Source organism: Rhincodon typus, chromosome 1 (assembly GCF_021869965.1).
Source record: "Rhincodon typus isolate 14 chromosome 1, sRhiTyp1.1, whole genome shotgun sequence".
NCBI lineage: Eukaryota > Metazoa > Chordata > Chondrichthyes > Orectolobiformes > Rhincodontidae > Rhincodon > Rhincodon typus.
The window spans coordinates 174,164,618-174,186,153 of NC_063332.1; the positions used below are offsets into that span (position 1 = coordinate 174,164,618).

The 21,536-nt window shown below is 43.8% G+C and overlaps 1 protein-coding gene across 1 annotated transcript in view; it reads left to right on the forward strand.

Annotated features, from left to right (window-relative positions):
• Positions 1 to 20,969, forward strand: part of LOC109922915 (microsomal triglyceride transfer protein) — a 50,688-nt gene extending 29,719 nt beyond the window's left edge. The window contains exons 9-18 of the mRNA XM_048599990.1: positions 200 to 368; positions 2,110 to 2,217; positions 4,160 to 4,372; positions 9,972 to 10,183; positions 11,772 to 11,869; positions 12,886 to 13,007; positions 14,175 to 14,402; positions 15,942 to 16,066; positions 17,256 to 17,426; positions 20,804 to 20,969. Coding sequence (XP_048455947.1) covers positions 200 to 368; positions 2,110 to 2,217; positions 4,160 to 4,372; positions 9,972 to 10,183; positions 11,772 to 11,869; positions 12,886 to 13,007; positions 14,175 to 14,402; positions 15,942 to 16,066; positions 17,256 to 17,426; positions 20,804 to 20,969 — 1,612 coding nt within the window. The remainder of the gene's footprint in view (positions 1 to 199; positions 369 to 2,109; positions 2,218 to 4,159; positions 4,373 to 9,971; positions 10,184 to 11,771; positions 11,870 to 12,885; positions 13,008 to 14,174; positions 14,403 to 15,941; positions 16,067 to 17,255; positions 17,427 to 20,803) is intronic.
• Positions 20,970 to 21,536: the final 567 nt, after the last annotated feature.

Sequence of the window (21,536 nt, forward strand, 5' to 3'; positions counted from 1 at the left end):
TCAGCCTCTCTGCTCCTATGATGCTGCTTGGCCTGCTGTGTTCATCCAGCCCTGCACCTTGTTGTCTCGGATTCTCCAGCATCTGCAGTTCCTACTATCTCTACTCAATGTAAAGTTGGAACTTTGGAAGTTGATGTTCACCCCTCAGATCTGTGATCAATTGCACTCATCCAGTTGCTGTTCAATCTTTCTATTACAGTCCACAGCTAGTTGATGCTGTGACCTCAGCTCAGACCACAGCTTCATTGGCAGCGATGTTGGAGTTCTTAGATTTCGGAAATGACAGTAGCACCATCTTACAGGAAAGGTTTCTGTATGCTTGTGGCTTTGCTTCTCACCCCACTGAGGAATTATTGAAAGCGGTAATGGTGAGTATTTCGTCTGAGAAATGAGATATCGCCACATCAGCATGATTTTTAAAAAGGGTACCTCTTTTAGTTATGCCCTCTTCCTGTCCTGATGCAGTAATTCTTAGTGGGATAAATTCCCTCAGACATAGTAGCTCTGTGCATTATCCAAAGGGTCATTCTGCATTGGGACAGTAAGGCCAACATTATGTGAGGGTCTGTATTGCTGCCAACGGACATTGTGAAACAAGTACAAAGCAATGCCTGTGACTTTTCAGATGAGCAGTAGATTCAGTAAGCTTGAAAAACAAGCCCCAGAATATCAAAAGACCATCAAAGAGTGGCAGAGATTGATAAATATGACTTGAGTCCTGCCATTGAGGTACAGTCACACATGGTTCTCTTTACAATAGGAAGCAATCAGGGACTGGGAGCTCCGGCTCTGAGTCATTAGGGATGATTGTAACCAACAGTCCAAACATGGAGCCTTTACCCAGTTAGGGTAGAGTGGGAATGCCAACTACTCAGACCCAGCCTATTCCAAGAGGATGAATGATCAACCTGACTTGGCGAAGGGAGAGCTTTAACCCTCACTTTCCAATTTACAGACTCGATAAGATCAATACATGGTATTTAGAGATATGCAGACACAGGGCAGCCATAATCTCTCCATCAAAGAGGTATTAAAGGGTATGAGGGGAGAAAGCCCAAGTGGGTAAACCTTTCAGTCATTCATGGGACATGGGAGTCACTGGTTGGATTGGCATTATTGCCCATCCCCAGTTGAGAAGGGATGTAGAGCCACCTTGATGAATAGCTGCAGCCCGTGTGGTGTGGGTATAGCCATGCCGCTGTTAGGGAGAGAATTACTTATATATCATTTCCCAATTTCAGTATTGAAGAAACATATTTTTCGAAGGAAGTTCTAAGGCTTTGAGATACTCAGGTAATTCCTGGGAGGGGGTCATTGTGAGTGATAATGTTTGTCAGTCTGAGGGGCTCCTGTGGTGATCAACCATGTTTCTTATATCAAATGCAAAGTAAAACCTGGATTGGTAAACAGCACTCACTAAATGAATACAGTAGGTGAAGCTTGGAACTGACAGTACTGGTTGAAGTGGTCTAGCGTACATTAATATGGAATACACGGTTTGGACCAGTGCCATTGTTCCCAAGTTTTACTTGTGGCATTTACCCAGAAGACCACTGCTGGCACTTTATGACATTTGCCACCTTTACCAGCATGTAGTTGTTTGAGATAGTTCTCTGCCATCAACCCCACTGTGTTTTTGTTTTGTCTTGGGTCTATCTAGTGGTTGTCGTTAGAGGATACAACAATGTAGAGCATCCACAGAATAGGCACTGTTCTTAGATTACAAGAAGTTTTATTGCATGATAGTAATAAGTACAGCTACATTTGGCCCCACAGAACCTTAAGCAGCTGATACAGATACATCTACTCCATTTGAAAGCGAGAATAGAGCCCTTGCCTCCACCCACAGACTGCGTGTCACTGCAGTAGAATGGGTGAAGCCAATGTGACATGAACATTAACCCTTTCAGAACCATGACCCTATACGACATTACTAGTTTGTCCTCCAAGTAGGAGACTTGCTCTTGTAACTTGTGTTCCATGATAATAATTTTAACCATCCTGGTGTGCTATTGATTGTTACATGTTTGCTTCCACCTAGTTTTTATTTTATGATAACTACCTCTGCCTTTCACACCAAGAGTTTTCCTTGTCCCTGGTCTGTCACAGGATAAACTTAATGGAAATATCAGGAGCAATGATATCCGAGAAACAATTGTGATTATCATCGGGGCGCTCATCAGGAAATTCTGCCAGAAAGGACAGTGTGAACTGCCGGTGAGTACAGGTACAACCAGTCAGTCTCCTGCCTTTCGTTTATATACAATTCTATTCAATATACAACAAAGCAAGAGGCCATTCAGCCCACTTGTCAGGGCCAGCATTTACACTCCAGGTGAACCTCCTTCCACTTGTCTTTATATGATCCCATCACCATATCCTTCTATTCCTTCCTCCCTCCTGTCTATGGAGTTTTCCTGTAAACATATTTTTACCAATTGGCAACCATGCCATGTGGGAACAAGTTGGACATTTCCCACAATGCCCTCGTCTCTGCAGTAAAGAGGTTTTTCCTGATTTTCTGATTGGTTTTATGAGACACTACCTCGTATTTATGGTCTAAAATGGAACTCACCCCAGAAGAGGATCGTGCAGGAGTTTGGGGCCTGACTGTGCCCCCGCAAAACGCACACACACACCCCTACACACACACCTGATTGGACCAGATTAACAATCCCAATCAGGGAACTCATATTCTGTAAGATCCACCTAGCTAACCTCGTTCCAATTGCTACAGTATTGAACACTGCTTTCTATTTACTGGTGCCTCCCCAGGGCCATGTACAATCAGTGATCTTGCAAATCAAACCCATGAAAACATTCTGTAATTTTAAAAACCTCAATAATCCCTACCTTTCTCTTTTCTAGAGAAATGAGCCCTGGCCTTTCCTGATAGTTTTACCTCTCAATCCTGGGCTTGGGAGTGCTACATTGATGGTAATGAGGTATACACATCGGGGTCATGTAGGAGCTGGATTGAGCAATGGGCAGGAAATCACTGGAAAAGAAGCCTGTTTCTATGTAGCTCAACTGAAAGAGGGTGAATTTGAATTCCGCCCTTGACTGCTATTCAAATGTGGCCATTTCCCCTCCAGTTTTTTTTTTGCCAGGCTGCTTGAGCTGCAGAATGAAAGAAGTTACATTTATGTAACACCTTTCACTACCTTAGAACATCTCAAAGAGCTTTAAAACCAATGAGGTAACCTTTGAGGTCCAGTTATTGTTCTAAAGTAGGAAACACAGCAGCCAATTTGCACACAGTAAGATCCCACAAACAGAAATATGATAAATGACCATATAATCCGTCTAAGATGTTGACTGAATAATTATTATTGGCCAGGACACCAGGGAGAATGCCCCTGCTCTGTTTTAAAGGAATATGGCAGGATCTTTTAAATTCACCAAAGTATGAAAGTAGGGCCTCAGTGTAATCTCTCATCTAAAAAGTGGCAGTTCAACACTTCCTTATTCCAGCCATTTGTAGTGTGAGAAACAATATGCCCAGCCGCAGTAAGGTCATTGATTTGGGCTTTAACTAATGTACTTTTCATGATAAGGTTGAGCATTTTAACTGTTAATTCTATCTGATGACAAAGCTGCCATTCAATATTTGACGCTGGGCAAAGATAAAGTCATCACAGTCCCAGGCGGCCACTCTCTCATTAAAGAGAGAGAGAGAGAGATGACTGTTGGTGGTTTAACCTGAGGGTCACCACTCCTCAGGCAAGGGGAGAGATTGAGAAGAGTCCTTCATGGTAACCTCAGCTGCTGTGGGAATTGAACCCACACTGTTGGTGTCACTAGTGATCCAGACAACTGAGGTAACCACTTCCTAAATGGTTTACCCTACCTACTGTATCAACAACAACTTAACATTTAAATAGTGTTTCATAGGAGCGTTAGCAGGTACGACATGACACCATGCCCCATAAGGAGATAACAGTACAAGGAACAAAGGTTTAAAGGAAATTTAAATAGTGTCTTAAACGCGGGGAATGGGGTAGAAAGGCAGAGTGGTTCAGGGAGGGGATTCCAGAGTTTGGGACCCAGGCAGCTGAAGGCATGACTGCCACTGGTGGAGAAATGGCACAAGAAGCATCAGTAACTTACACATTGTTTTTAACATTCCTCAGCCTGATATTATTCTTCTCTCTTTCAGACTGTGATCAAAGCGAAAAAAATGATCCTTGATGGTGCAGAATCAGCAAAAAAGGAATCTGAAATTGAGATGTACATCTTATCTTTGAAGAATTCTCTTCTCCCTGATGCTATTCCTATTTTACTGAAGCACGCAGAGTTTGGAACTGGACCCATCAGCAATATTGCTGTATCAACTATCCAGAAATATGAACGAGCATACATCACAAAGGAGGTGAAATTTTATATCGTTAACATCATCGAATCACACCATCCAGAAGGAGACCGTTCAACCCATTGCACCTGTTCCGTAAAGTGCTACCCAACTGGTCCCACTCTCCCACCCAGTCCCCTTACCACTAAAAATTGCTTTATAAAAGCTTTTATGCGAATGTGATTTCAGTATAGCCCAAGGTTGCTATTAACAAACCTGTATCCAAACCTTCTTGGGCACAAACTGCTCATTATACTTGTTGTAAAAGAACAGCAGGTCAACACCATCTGTCTCAGCAAGTTGATAGGGAAACATTGCAAATTAGAAAATTGCAGAAATGTGGAAGTTTCCACATACAGCATTGTAATGGTGGCGAGATTATTTGCAATAAGAAGGGAAAACGTTGGAAATACTCAGCAGGTCTGGCAACATCTGTGAAGAGAGAAACAGAGTTAATATTTCAGGGCAGCCTTCCTGCTCCTATGATGCTGCTTGGCCTGCTGTGTTCATCCAGCTCTATACTTTGTTATCTACTGTTTCAAGTCAATGGTTTTTCATCAGAATAGGTAAATATTAGCAATTTAAGAGGTTTTAGGTGAGGCCGGACGCATGGAAAGGCAGGGAGAGAAGTAAGGAACAGAAGGAAAGATCTCCAAGTGGGTGGAAGGGAGTCCCCAGAACATAAGAGGGGAGAATGTAAAAGGGAAGGTGTTGCCTTTTCTGTGTTTACACAGGAAGGTAAGGAGGGAAGGGAAGGAGATGTCAGGGCTTGAAGACTGAAACAGGACACTGAAGAGGGAAGAGAGATAACAAGGTGTAGAGCTGGATGAACACAGCAGGCCAAGCAGCATCAGAGGAGCAGAAAGGCTGACGTTTCGGGCCTAGACCCTTCTTCAGAAAACACTACTTTCAGAGTCTGTTTTTATTATTCACTCATTGGCATCACTGGTTGGGCCAGCATTTATTGCCCATCCCTAATTGCCCCTTGGTACAGTTAAGAGTCAACCACATTGCATTGTGTCTGGAGCCACAGGTAGGCCAGACTGGGTAAGGAAGGCAGTTTTTTCTTCTTTGGAGCCCATTAGTGAACCAGCGGACTTTTTAAAACAATGGCTATATGTGCTTATTAGGCTTCTTCATTCCAGATTTCAAATTTCACTCTCTGCCATAGTGGGATTTGAAGCCACATCGCCCGACCATCAGCCCAGGGTCTGGATTGCAATCTAGTGACATTACTACCACAGCACCATCTCCCCATGGATGCAGGTGGAAGGTGAAAAGGGATAATAGCTTCAGTGGTGACATCCAAAGCCCCTCCCAAACACTTTGAAATGCTGATTTACCAATACTTCTTTCAGTTTCATAGTCACTGCTCATGACCTGGCCTCCTGTACAGGTCAGGAGTTAGCATGGTTCAGTCTGCCAGCTTATCCTTGAGCACGAGCTGCACATCCTTCCATCCATTTTCCACTCTGGTCTCTCTGACCTTGGCCTCCTGCTCTGTTCCAATAAAACTCACAGAAAATTGAGAAATGGTTAGCACTGCTGCCTCACAGCGCGAGGGACCCGCGTTCAATTCCAGCCTCGGATGACTGACTATGTGGAGTTTGCGCATTCTCCCTGTGTCTGCGTGGGTTTCCTCCGGGTGCTCCGGTTTCTTCCCACAGCCCAAAGATGTGCAGGTTAGGTGGGTTTGCCATGCTAAATTACCCATAGTGTCCAGGGATGTGTAGGTTAGGTGGATTAGCCATGGGAAATGCAGGGTTACAGGGTTAGGGTAGGGGGGTGGGTCTGGGTGGCATGCTCTTCAGAGAGTCAAAGAACAAAGAACAAAGAAAATTACAGCACAGGAACAGGCCCTTCGGCCCTCTAAGCCTGCGCCGGTCCAGATCCTCTATCTAAACCTGTTGCTTATTTTCCAAGGATATGTATCCCTCTGCTCCCTGCCCACTCATGTATCTGTCTAGATCCATCTTAAATGACGTATCGTGCCCGCCTCTACCACCTCCGCTGGCAATGTGTTCCAGGCACCCACCACCCTCTGCATAAAGAACTTTCCATGCATATCTCCCTTAAACTTTTCCCCTCTCACCTTGAAATCGTGACCCCTAGTAATTGAATCCCCCACTCTGGGAAAAAGCTTCTTGCTATCCACCCTGTCTATATCTCTCATGATTTTGTAGACCTCAATCAGGTCCCCCCTCAACCTCTGTCTTTCTAATGTAAATAATCCTAATCTACTCAACCTCTCTTCATAGCTAGCGCCCTCCGTACCAGGCAACATCCTGGTGAACCTCCTCTGCACCCTCTCCAAAGCATCCACATCCTTTTGGTAATGTGGCGACCAGAACTGTACACAGTATTCCAAATGTGGTCGAACCAAAATCCTATACAACTGTAACATGACCTGCCAACTCTTGTACTCAATGCCCCGTCCGATGAATGAAAGCATGCCGTATGCCTTCTTGATCACTCTATCGACCTGCGTTGCCACCTTCAGGGTACAGTGGACCTGAGCACCCAGATCTCTCTGTGCATCAATTTTCCCCAGGGCTTTTCCAGTTACCATATAGTTCGCTCTTGAATTGGATCTTCCAAAATGCATCACCTCGCATTTGCCTGGATTGAACTCCATCTGCCATTTCTCCGCCCAACTCTCCAATCTATCTATATTCTGCTGCATTCTCCAACAGTCCCCTTCACTATCTGCTACTCCACCAATCTTAGTGTCATCTGCAAACCTGCTAATCAGACCATCTATACCTTCCTCTAGATCATTTATGTATATCACAAACAACAGTGGTCCCAACACAGATCCCTGTGGAACACCACTGGTCACAGTTCTCCATTTTGAGAAACTCCCTTCCACTTCAACTCTCTGTCTCCTGTTGCCCAGCCAGTTCTCTATCCATCTAGCTAGTACACCCTAGACCCCATGCGACTTCACTTTCTCCATCAGCCTACCATGGGGAACCTTATCAAACGCCTTGCTGAAGTCCATGTATATGACATCTATAGCCCTTCCCTCATCTATCAACTTTGTCACTTCCTCAAAGAATTCTATCAAGTTGGTAAGACATGACCTTGCCTGCACAAAACCATACTGTCTATCACGAATAAGCCCATTTTCTTCCAAATGTAAATATATCCTATCCCTCAGTATCTTCTCCAGCAGCTTCCCCACCACTGACGTCAGGCTCACCGGTCTATAATTACCTGGATAATCCTTGCTACCCTTCTTAAACAAGGGGACAACATTAGCAACTCTCCAGTCCTCCGGGACCTCACCCATGCTCAAGGATGCTGCAAAGATGTCTGTTAAGGCCCCAGCTATTTCCTCTCTCGCTTCCCTCAGTAACCTGGGATAGATCCCATCTGGACCTGGGGACTTGTCCACCCTAATGCCTTTTAGAATACCCAAGACTTCCCCCCTCCTTATGCCGACTTGACCTAGAGTAATCAAACATCTATCCCTAACCTCAACATTCATCATGTCCCTCTCCTCAGTGAATACCGTCGCAAAATACTAATTAAGAATCTAACTCATTTTCCCTGACTCCTCGCATAACTTCGCTCCTTTGTCCTTGAGTGGGCCAACCCTTTCTCTAGTTACCCTCTTGCTCCTTATGTATGAATAAAAGGCTTTGGGATTTTCCTTAACCCTGTTTGCTAAAAAATATTTCATGACCCCTTTTAGCCCTCTTAATTCCTCATTTCAAATTGGTCCTACTTTCCCGATATTCTTCCAAAGCTTTATCTGTTTTCAGTCACCTAGACCTTGTGTATGCTTCCTTTTTCCTCTTTGCCAGTCTCACAACTTCACCTGTCATCCATGGTTCCCTCATCTTGCCCTTTCTATCCCTCATTTTCACAGGGACATGTCTGTCCTGCACTCTAATCAACCTCTCTTTAAAAGCCTCCCACGTATCAAATGTGGATTTACCCTCAAACAGCTGTTCCCAATCCACATTCCCCAGCTCCTACCAAATTTTGCTATAGTTGGCCTTCCCCCAATTCAGCACTCTTCCTTCTAAAACTTACAGAATTGTGATCACTATTCCCAAAGTAATCCCCTACTGAAACTTCAACCACCTGGCCGGGCTCATTCCCCAACATCAGGTCCAGTATGGCCCCTTCCCGAGTTGGACTATTTACGTACTGCTCTAGAAAACTCTCCTGGATGCTCCTTACAAATTCTGCTCCATCTAAACGCCTAACACTAAGTGAATCCCAGTTCAATGTTGGGAAAATTAAAATCTCCCATCACCACCACCCTGCTGCTCCTACATCTTTCCATAATCTGTCTACATATTTGTGCCTCTATCTCACACTCGCTGTTGGGAGGCCTGTAGCACAGCTCCAATATTGTTACCGCACCCTTCCTATTTCTGAGCTCTGCCCATATTGCCTCACTGCTCGAGTCCTCCATAGTGCCCTCCTTCAGCACAGCTGTGATATCCTCTTTGGCCAGTAATGCAACTCCTCCACCCCTTTTACCTCCCTCTCTATCCCGCCTGAAGCATCTGTAACCTGGGATATTTAGTTGCTAATCTTGCCCTTCCCTCAACCAAGTCTCAGTAATAGCAATAACATCATAATCCCAGGTACTAATCCAAGCCCTAAGTTCATCTGCCTTACCTACTACACTTCTCGCATTAAAACAAATGCACCCCAGACCACCTGTCCCTTTGCGTTCATCATCTGCTCTCTGCCTCCTCTTCCCCTTATTCACACTGACTTCATTATCTATGTGAACTTGTTGGGCTGAATGGCCTGCTTCCACACTGTAGGGATTTTATGATTCCAAACAGCTCCTCAGCTTCCCAGCCTTCCAGATTCAACATGGAGTTCAACCATTTCAGACCCTAACAATGTTCCCTTGAGACAGGTGCTGTTTGCAGTGATGACACAGTGATCCTCCAGCTCCACACTGTGTTATCTCTGACTCCATCATCTGCAGTTCTTACTATCTCTGTTTGCAGTGATGTCATTCACACCTCCTTTAGAACCATGTTTTGCATTTTACTGGTCCCATCATCATCTTCTTTTGTCTTGAACTGTCATCCCTTTTGCCAATCTCCTGCCTTCTATCCTATTACAGTCCATCCCTTTTGTTCTTTTTTCCTTCCCATCCATTCTCTGTCCCCATACTTACGTAAAACCTGTTCTGTCTCTGTCATTTTCAGTTCTGATGAAAGACCACAGACCTGAACATTAACTCTCCTTCTCTCACCACAGATGCTACCAGACCCACTTTATGTCTTTATTACAGATTTCCAGCATCTCTAGTATTTTGCTTTTGTGCCAGAAAGTTCTTTTTAAAGATGTTGGTTGAATGATAAATTTGTGACCAGTTCACCAGATATTGCTCCCATGATCATGCGGCACAGGGACAGTGTCCCTACCTCTGAACCAGGAGGTCTGTGTTTAAGTCCTACCTGCTCCAGAGCTGTGTAATAACATCTCTGGACAGGTTAATTAGAAAGTATCTAGAGTGAAGTTGGCCCTGTGTCTCTATTCCCCAGTCGGTAGCTTGTCATGTTGCCTCTCTGATTAACCTTGGGCAGGTGCTTTGGACAGAGTGTCTGGAACTCAATGCCTCTGGTTTGTGTCTGTTCAGGTAAAAAAGACAATGAACAGGATCTACCATCAGAACCAAAGGATCCATGAGAAGACGGTGCGGACATCTGCTGCTGACATTATCTTTAACAACAACCCATCGTACATGGATGTTAAAAACATTCTGCTCTCCATTGGTGAGCTACCAGCTGAAATGAGCAAATACCTGCTCTCAAAGATTCAGGATATTCTACGGTTTAAACTTCCTGGCAGGTAATTGGGACCTTTCCTGTCATTTGTACATTGTGTTCTAATGTAAAGCAGATGTAAGGGAATTGTCACTATAATTCTGAGGGTAGATGAGTAGCAATGTTAGATGCAGTAAGTTGTTGTGATTTAGAACGTGCCACCTGAAAACACGTTCAACTTCCAAAAGAGTTAGCTGGATTACCGCTTAAAATGGAATGAAAATGCAGGTTTACAGGAAAAGAGCAGGGGAATTAGACAAAACTTTCAAAGAGCTGGTATGTCAAGATGGGCCAAATGGACTCCTCCTGTTTTCTATCTTTCTGTTACTAGAATTGCTATTCAGTAACAGCAATGTGTAACATCTACAAGATGCACTGCAGAAATTCACCAAGGCTCCTTAGATAGCACCTTTCAAACCCTAGACCATTTCCATATAGAAAGATAAGGCAGCAGGTACATGGGAACACCAGTCCCTGCAAATTCCTCACCAGCCTGGCTTGGAAATATCATTACAGTGTGGAAGCAGGCCATTTGGCCCATTGAGTCCATACCAAACTTCCGAAGACCATCCCACCAACTCCTCACAATCCCTGCATTTCCCATGCTAATCTACCTAGCCTGCACATCCCTGGACACTTTGGAGCAATGTAGCATGGCAATCCACCCTCGTCTGCACATTTTTGGACTGTGGGAGGAAACCGGAGCACCCAGAGGTAACCACACAGACATGGGGAGAATGTGCAAACTCCACACAGACAGTCGCCCGAGGGTACGATCAAACTTGAGTCCCTGGCACTGTGAGGGATATCTCAGTGGGCAAATTGCCATTATATATCACTGTTCCTTCAGGGTCGCTCAATCAAAATCCTGGAATTCCTTCCCTAAGAGCATTGGACTGCAGTGATTCAAGAAGGCGGCTCACCCCCACCTTCTCAAGGGCAGCAAGGGATGAGCAATAAATGCTTCTCCCTGATGCTGGTGACTCTTGCGAATTGTTTGATGTGCGCAGGATGAAAATCTTTAACAAAATGCTTCTTTCTCAGCAATATTTTTACCTAACAAAATGAAAATTTAAGTAACGATTTGCCCATTTTGACATCCATGAGAAACTAACACCCCAGGGTGCCCTTATTGAAACATACAAGATTCTTAAGGGACTTTGACAGGGTTGATATGGAAAGGTTATTTCTCCTGTGGGTGAGTCCAGGACCAGAAGGCATAATCTCAGAACAGCGGGTATTTAAGGCAGAGATTATGGAGGAATTTCTTCTCTCAGAGGGTAGTGAATCTATGGAATTCTTTACTACCAAGGGGTGTAGAGGTTGTGTCATTAAGTACAGTCAAGACTGAGATAGATTTTTAATCAGTAAGGGAATCAGGGGTTATGGAAAAAGGCAGGAAAGTGGAATTGAGGATTATCAGATCAACCATGGTAGACCAGACTCAACGGGCTGAATAGCCTAATTCAGCTTTTATATCTCATTGTCTTATGATCCATAAGTAAATTTGCTGTATATTGAAACACATTAATACAGACTTCCACTGCCTACTCAATAATAAGCCTGATTGATCGCTGTGCTATGTTCCTAACCATATCTATTTTATCCCTCAGTGAAATGATACGGAAGGTTCTAAAGGATACTGTTGTCCACAACTATGACCGTTTCTCCAAGATTGGCTCCTCATCAGCCTACTCAGGATACATGAAACGTACGACAATAACAGCAACATTCGTATAGCACCTTTTAAAATAATACAACATTGCCAGGAATGTTAGAAAACAAAACTTGTGTGCAGTTTTATCCTCCTTATCTCAAGGGAGGTATTATAGCCATACAAGGAGTGCAACAAAGGTTTACCAGACTAGTTCCTGGGATGATGGGACTGTCCTATGGAGAGAGATTGGGTGAACTGGGGTCTATATTCTCTACAGTTTCAAAGAATGTGAGGTGATCTCATTGAAACCCAGAAAATACTGAAAGGGATAGACAGGGTGGATGCAGGTAAGATGTTTCTCCCGGTTGAATAGTCTAGAACAAGGGGATACAATTTAAAATAGGGGTTGATTTAGGTCCGAAATGAGGAAAAAATCTTGAGGCTTGTAGACCTTTGGAATTCTGTCCAACAGAGGGACGTGGAGGATCAGTCTTTGAGCCTTTTTCAGATAGAAATTCATAGCTTTCTGATTACTAGTGGTGTACAGGGTTATGGAGATGGTGTGAGTAAAAGGCATTGAAGCATTCATTCAGCCATGATTGTATTGGATGGCAGGACAGGCTCAATAGGCTGAATGGCTACTTCTGTTCAAGTTAGTATGGAGTTAGAATCCCAACAGTGGGAAGCAGGCCATTTGGTCCATCAAGCCCCCACCGACCCTCTGAAGAGCATCCCACCCAGACCCACCTCCTTACCCTACAGACCTGCATTTGCCATGGCTAATCCACCCAGCCTGCACATCCCTAGATGCTATGGGCAATTTAGCATGGCTAATCCACCAAACTTGTTCCTATGTTCAAGCCAGTGTTTCCTATTGGATCCATGTGTTTGAGTGTTTGTGCGTATGGGATAGTGGTTGTCGGGGGAGTGTGTTGGGGTGGTGGGTGGGGAGGGGAAGTGGTGTGTGTGCAGAAAGGCAGAAGAAATCCTGGTGTTAGATGCTTCCTGCTGAGTGGGTCATGTCTCCACTGTGCTTGGTGAGTTACCGAGGAAATCCTCCTGTTTTTCAGAGGGGACTGATTCATCATCTACCTACAGTCTGGACATCCTGTACTCGGGATCTGGCATCCTTAGGAAAAGCAACATGAACATTTTTATCTTCAGCCAGGAGACAGAGCTGCAAGCTACCCAGGTATGTAATAACTCAAAGTCATCGTTCTTTTACAACAAAGACCTTCACTGGTTGAATCATTTGCTCACTGGAACAAGCAATGTTTTGTCCAATAATGTTCTGCCTCGTTTAAATAGCTGTTCCTGGCATAAAAACAGAAAATACTGGAAATTTTCAGCGGGTCAAGCAGAGTCAGTAGGGTGAAAATCAGAGTTAACAGACCAGATTTTAACTTTTTCAAAATGTGCCCTTTTTAAAATCAAGGTTCAAAGAGCTTCAAGAGCAAGACTTGTAGTCAGAAATAATGTGTTAATTATGCGAGTAGACTCTAAATATCCTGCAGCAGCACAACCAGATCAATATACGAGTGAGTTCTTGCTGCTGTCTGGATAAAGGGGTTTTTCCTGACTTCTTGGCTGGATTTATTATTGGCCATCTTGTAGTATGACCCAATGTTTTTAATCTCACCACAATTGGAAACATCTTTTCTACATTGCTCCTTTTGAACCTCTTCATCATTTTACAGTTCTCCATCCCAGATCTCTTTGAAAGAGACAGTGATATAATGGTGATGTCACCAGGCTGGTAATCCAGACCCCAGGTTAATATTCTGCAGACATAGGTTCAAATCCCACCATGGCAGAAATTAAAATTTGAACTCAATTAAAAATAAAATTTGGAATTTTAACAACAAAGTCGTAATGATGACCATGGGACCACTGTTGATTGTCAGAAAACTCCATCTGGTTCAGTAATGCTCTTTAGGGAAGGAAACCTGCTCTCTTTATCTGGTCTAGGACTTCGTATGATTCCAGACCCACAGCAATGGTGTTAACTCTTAACTCCTCTCTGGGCAATAAATGCTGGGCTAGCCCGTGATACCCACACCTCAAGAGTGAAATAAAAATGTTACCTCTGAGACTTTGCTTTATATAAATAAGGAACACCAGCCTGTTCTGTTGTTTATGATGATCATAACCTTACTGGCTGTCATCAACCTGATCTTCTTTGAAATAAAGTCATGGGATCTTTCATGTGCATCTATGAGGTTTTAGCTCACTTACTGGGCTATACCTCTGTCAGTGCTTCAGTACTGCCCTGGGAGTGTCAGCCTGGATAAAAGCAGGTTGCTGGTGTCTCTGCGGGAGGGCTGCTTGAGGTCTCATGACATATTTTGTTTTCCCGCAGGTTGTGATTGAAGCCCAGGGTTTAGAGTCTCTTATAGCTGCAAAGGCCGATGAAGGTGAGGGCGACCTTGAGTCACTGGCTGGAATGTCTGCGGTACTGTTTGATGTCCAGCTTAAGCCAGTCACCTTCTTCCGAGGTTACAGCGACTTAATGGCTAAGATGTTCACAGCAACTGGAGAGCCAATGAATGTGGTCAAAGGCCTTATTCTGCTTGTTGATCATGTCCAGGTATCTGCACATCTCCATCAACCTTCATTTCTGGGTTTTTAAATAACCATTAGGATAACACTGTAGAGCTTTTGTTTGTGTGTTGGTCATTGACCTTAATTAGAATGTTCTTTTTAATTGACAATGCCTAAGTGAAGAATTTTGACTTAGATTCCATTGTTAATCCTTGCAGATTTACAAAAACATTAATAGTGTAATAAAGGTACATTTGTTATTATCATTTGGGATTTGGAATTTAAAATAGACGAAGATAGATTTTGGTCATTTTTGTGAAGGACTTTCTTTTAAAGGTCAGAAAGTAATTTGGAACAGTGATTAAAGTATCTTATTTCCAAGAAGACACATGATTTCACTTAATTGCCTGGCCAGATTCCTGTTCTGTTAATTGATGAAATGTTTATATTGCTGTGTTAGGCAGACCATGGCAACCAATTGCAATAATTAAACATATGACCTATCAAGCCACGTTTCATTCTGGGATCTACCTTGTTCAGTATTACCATCAGTTGAGATCACAGCAATTGGATGTGGATGTTGCTGGTATAGCCAGAATTTATTGCCCATTCCTACTTTCCTTTGAGAATGTGGCAATGAGCTACCTTCTTGAACCACTGCACCTTGTGTAAGTACTCCTATAGTGCCGTTAGGAAGGGACTTCCAGGATTTTGACCCAGTGACAGTGAAGGTACAGCAATATATTTCCAAGTCAGGATGGTGAATGGCTTAGAGGGGAACTTGCAGTTCCCATGTATCTGCTGCCCTTGTCCTTCTAGATGGTAAAGATCATGGGTTTGGAAGGTGCTGTTGAAGGAGTTTTGGTGAGTTGTTGCAATAAATCCTGTAGATGATACATACTGCTACCACCGTGCATCAAAGCTGGAGGGATTGAATGTTGAAGGTGGTAGATGGTGTGTTGATTAAGCTTAGAATCAAGTATTACATGGAACATGCAATACAAAAACAGATTACTCAGCCTGACTGATGTTTGCCATTGTTTATGCTGTACCCTTTCTCCCATTCTACTTATTATAATCCTGTCCTTCTACTTCTTTTCTTCCTTATGCATTTACATTTAAATGTAACTATGCCATGAGACCAGAGACTCTAGAGAAAGTGTAAAGAAGATTTCAGCTGAGAGGACATTGCTATTAGTATTAATCAGGCTAGGCCTCTCTTCCCCAATAACGAGAAGACAGAGGGTAATCTTTTACTCCAGAGAGGAGTGAGAATGTGGGGCTTACTCCCTCAGAGCTTTGTTGGGTGAATGGTATAGATACATTTAAGAGGTGGCTGGATAAACAGATGACAGGGAAAGGGGAAAAAGCGAGGTGCAGATAGGCTGAAATGGAATGGGGTGGGAGGAGGGTCGTGAGGAATGCAAGTACTGACATATTGGTCAAATATATTGCAAATTCCGCGTAACTTGTGTTAGGAAAGTCTGCCCTTTGGCAAATCAGAAGGATTAAATAAACTGGGAATCCAATGTCTCAGCAAACAGTCCTTTGGAAATTGAAAGCCTTGCTTTTTTTCTGACTTCAGAACTTCCAGCTGCAGTCTGGACTGAAAGCAACAGTGGAATTCCAAGGAGGATTGGCCATTGATATCTCTGGTGGGATGGATTTCAGCCTGTGGTACCAGGAATCTAAAACCACTGTCACCAACAGGTACCAGTCTTCACTGTAACTTGCATTCTGTAGTTTGTATGCCTTTCATCCAGCTGTGCTTACTGTCACAACGTTAGGACAGGAAGGAGGAGGCTAATCGACCTTATTGAGTCTATGCCACCATTCACTGCGATCATGGTTGATGTGTATCTGAATTCCATCCTCTTGCCTTGAATTCATTTATAGGATATAAGCATCGCAGTCAGGGCCAGCATTCATTGCCCATCCCTAATTGCCCTGGAGGAGGTAGAGACCAGCTACCTTCTTGAGTAAAACTGAATACCTTGCTCAGCCATTTCAGAGAGCAGTTAACTGTTGTTGATCTGGAGTCACATGTAGGCCAGACTAAGTAAGGATGGCAGATTTCCTTCCCTAGAGGACATTAGCGAAACAGATTTTGCAACAATCCGGTAGACTACCCTTTAATAATATAATCGAAGAACAGATGATGGCTGAGATCTGAAATAAAAACAGGAATTGCTGGAGAAACTCAGCAGATCTGGTAGCATATCTTACTGTCAGACCTGCTGAGCTTCTCCAGCAATTTCTGTTTTTGTTTCAGTTTACCCTTTACTGTGATCTTACATTTTATTCTAGGTTTGTGTTAATTAAATTTGTGCTCCCCCAGCTGCAATGGAGTGATTTGAAATCATGTCTCTGGATTACTAGTCCAGATTTCTGGATTACCATCTGGTAACATAGCCATTACATTACAGTCTGGAACACATTAGTGCATGGCTGTGGGGAGCCAGATTGTGATATTGTTGTTCAATTAAAGTGTTGGGGCGATGTCTTCTTCAACCTGAGAGATACTGAAGTGGTGGCACAAAGCTGGCTTTGATTGAATACAGGTCAGGTACCTCTTGACTGACCACTCAGCTACTCATTCAGACCATGCAGCTGCTAGCCCTCAGTTCTCCTGCCTGATCCATCCCACAAGGCAACAACTAACTGCTGATGACTGCCACCTTGTCTTCTGTTGCACTCCCCAGCCAGTTCCTCAGGCAACTCCTGGCTTCACCAATTAGGAGTGGGGCTTGCCAGTATAGGTCCTTTGCGTGTCAAACCAGTGTCTTGAGGTTGGGATCTGGAAATGATTTGGCTATCAGATTTCTGAAAATCCAGGATTTGGATTCAGTGTTCACAGATGGGACAATGCCTCAAACAGCTTATGTTTCTTTTCTTCCAGGGGTGCAGTGGTTGTTGTTGGTAACATCACGGTGGATTCTTTGTTCATTAAGAGTGGCGTCGAGGTGAGTGTGGAAACTGAGGCAGTACTCGATTTCATCTCGACTGTGAAGTTCTCTGAATACCCATTCCTGGTCTGTATGCAGATGGTCAAAGACGGGTTTCCATTCCGGTAAGACATACATCAATTCTCATGGGGCTGGGAGGGAGGTGGCATGCTCAAGTGTCTTCATTAGTGTGGAAGGTTTTGTTTGCATAGACCGAGAGAATATGTTTCAACTGGTCAGGTCAGTATAAATGTAGGGCCTTCATATATCACATAGTCCCATTGGTTGTATTCCGAAGAAGCCTCTTTACTCAGACTGTGTAGAATGTGGAACTCACTCCCACAGGGAATGGTTCTGATTCAATGAAGAGTGCAGGAGGGTATTTTAGGACCAGTATCTAAAAAAATTAAGTGTCAGCCTGGTGAAGCTACCAGACTTCTTACAATGCCAAACAACATAAGGAGCGATCCCACAACCAACGGATCAGATCTAAGCTCTGCATTCCTGCTACATCCAGTTGTGAATGATGGTGGATGATTAAACAACTCACTAGAGAAGGAGGCTCCACAAATATCCCCATCCTCAATGATGGAAGGGCCCAGCACATCAGTGCAAAAGATTCATTTGCAGCAATCTTCAGCTAGAAGTGCCAAGTGGATGATCCATCTCGGCCTCCTCCAGTGGTCCCCAGCTTGACAGATACCAGTCTTCAGCCAATTTGATTCACTCCACGTGATATCAAGAAATAGTTGGAGGCAGTGGATACTGCAAAGGCTACAGGCCCTGACAACATTCTGGCAATAGTACTAAAGACTTGTGCTCCAGAAATTGCTGGACTCTTAACCAAGCTGTTCCAGTACAGTTACAACACTGGTATCTACCCAACAAGGTGGAAAGTTGCCCAGGTATGTCCTGTACATAAAAAGCAGGACAAATCCAACCCGGCCAATTACCACCCCATCTCGATCATCAATAAAGTGGCAGAAAGTGTCATCAACAGTGCTATCAAGCAGCACCTGCTCAGCAATAACCTGCTCAGTGACGCCCAGTTTGGGTTCCGCCAGGGCCACTCAGCTCCTGACCTCATTACAGCCTTGGTTCAAACGTGGACACAAGAGCTGAATTCCAGAGGTGAGGTGAGAGTAACAGCCCTTGACATCAGGGCCACATTTGGCTGGGTGGGACATAAGGAGCTTTAACAAAGTTGAGTCAATGGATCAATGGAGTCAATGGGAATCAGGGTAAAACTCTCTGGTGGTTGGAGTCACACCCGACACATAGGAAGATCGTCGTGGTTGTGGGAGGTCAGTCACCTCAGCTCCAGGACATCTCTGCAGGAGTTCCTCAGGGTAGTGTCCTTGACCCAACCATCTTCAGCTGCTTCATCAATGACCTTCCCTCCATCATAAGATCAAAACTGGGGATGTTCGCCAATGATTGCACGATGTTCAGCACCATTCACGACTCCTCAGGCACTGAAGCAGTACATGTTCACATACAACAAGATCAACAATATCCAGGTTTGGGCTGACAAGTGACAATTAACATTTGCGCCACACAAATGCCAGGCAATGACCATCTCCAATAAGAGGCAATCTAACCACCGCCTCTTAGCATTCAATAGCATCTCTATCACCGAATCCCCCACTATAAACATTCCAGGGGCTGCCCATTGGCCAGAAACTGAATTGGACTAGCTGTATAAATGCAGTGGCTACAAGAGGAGGTCAAAGGATAGGAATACTGCAGGGCGTAACTCACCTCCTGACTCCTCAAAACCTGTCCACCATCTGCAAAGCACAGGTCTGGAGTGTGATGGGATACTCCCCACTTGCCTGATGAGTGTAGCTCCAGTAACATTCAAGAAACTTGACACCATCTTGGACAAAGCAACCCATTGCTGCTTTTGTCCTTCTAGGTAGAAGTCCTGTTTGGAAGATTTGGCCTGTTGTTTCCAAGCCAGGTCTTTCTAGGTCAAACCCAGTTGGTCCCATTTCATGTACACACCATTTCTCCTGCAAATTCTTCTCCCTTCAAATGTTTGAAGGGTCTTTGAAAGCTCCTATTGAATTTCTACCCAGCAGCCAATGTTTTCGAAATACTAACCACTCGCATAAAAGACTGCTTTTTTTCTAGTCGCTTCTGATTCTTTTCTAACACTTTAAATCCGAGTCCTTTCAACCCTTCAGCCATTGGAAATAGTTTATCATGTCTTCAAACACTATTACATTCCCTGTCTCCTCCTCAATTCCAGGCTCTTCATCGATGCCCTTATCCCTGGAAGTGATCTTGTAAATCTCTTCTGTACCCTCACAATAACCTTCACCTTCTTCCTAAAATGGGTTCCACATGGATGGGCCTAATGCTCTGGCTGTCTTGTAAAGACTAAGCATAATTCCTTAGCTCTGGTAATCTAGCTGTCTATTTATAACATGTCTGTAACAGCCAGTTGGATGAAGTACCAGGAGGCAGCTGCTGTGTGTGGGTGGGTATCCCTGCATTCACCAGTTCCTTCAAGCAAGGAAGGCAGGAAACCTAAATATATTTGAGGCAATTAGGAACATGTGGAGTAAAGAAAAATTAATACAATCATTTTACAAAGGGATTGGTTAGAATTTCAACTTCAATGAGGGGGAAGTGATGGCCTAGTGGTATTATCGCTGGACTGTTAATCCAGAGACCCAGATAATGTTCTGGGGACCTGGGTTCAAATCCCACAACGGCAGATGGTGGAATTTGAATTCAATAAAATATCTGGAATTAAGGAACTAATGATGACCATGAATCCATTGTCAATTGTTGGGAAAACCCATTTCATTCACTAATGTCCTTTAAGGAAGGAAACTGCCATCCTTACCTGGTCTGGCCTACTTGTGACTCCAGACCCACAGCAATGTGGTTGACTCTTAACTGCCATCTGGGCAATTAGGAATGGGCAATAAATACTGGCCTAGCCAGCAACTCCCTCATCCTGTGAATGAATAATGAATAAAGCATTGCCTGATAGGGTGGTGTAAACAGATTTAATTGTGTCTTTCAAAAGAGTAATGAATGAATATGTGAGGGAGAAAAGTTTCAGGAATATGGGAAAAGAACAGGGGCTAAATGGATTGCTCACAGAAAGAGATGGCACAGACATAATGGGCCAAATGGCTAACTTCTATTGGGAGAGGGCAAGCAAACGTTTTGAGTCTAGATGACTCTTCTTCAGAGCTGACCATCACTTCTGATGAAAAGTTACCCAGACTTGAAGCATTAGCTTACTCTCTGTCCATGCATGCTGCCTGACCCGCTGTGATCTCCAGCATTTTTTTGTTTTCAGTACAGATTTCAGCACCTGCAGTATTGTGCTCCTACCTGGCTAACTTCTGTGCTGTAATAACTAATGCACGTCATAACCTTCCAGGATGTATTGGCCTGTTTGAAAATCTTATAGAGTTGAGCATTTGATCATCTGAAATGTGGATACTGAGGCGCTGTTAACCCACATTGAATTTTACAGGCAATATGTGACCAAATATGAAAGCTTGCCATCAGGAAAATCGTATGTTTCTCGGAAAGGAAGGGAAATGCTGATGGCTGGGTCGGAATTCCCTCTCCACCAGGAGAACTCTATCATGTGCAAGAAGCTGTTTGCGAAGGATTCGGACTCAGCGGAGTGGTTCTGAGACCTGGGGAGGGTGTGTGGGGGCTGCTTTAGCACTGACTGCGTGTGGAGGGAGGGGATGAAGAATTAAAACTAAACAAAACAGTAGAGGGAGCTAACACCAAGCTCCCCAGTAACTAAATGTCAGAATTGTTAGACACTTTTAAATATGAAGGGAAACCTCCCTGTCTTTCCATTGTTACTTTTTATGACGATTTAATGTTGACGTGTCATTTTGACCTAACCTGGTGAAGGGGAAATTGACCACATCATGTCTGGTGGTCATTATATACGTTTATACAACATGCCAAAGCCCCTCTTCCTTTGAAACTTCAGTAGGATATACATTTGAAGCATACAGTGTGAGACCCCAGGTTTTAAACCAATTTAATTTCGTGTCGGGTGGGTTTGGTTAAAATGAACTTCCTGGATTCTTTAAGAGGTTCCTCGCAGGATTCTCCATTCCTGTCTGTTTGGCAGTGCTCAGTGCTTAATGTCCTGTCCAGCCCCCAGTACATCCTTCTCAACTATTCAACCAATACACACCAGTAAAGGGAAGACTGAGTCACCTTAAACTGTACCTGTATTA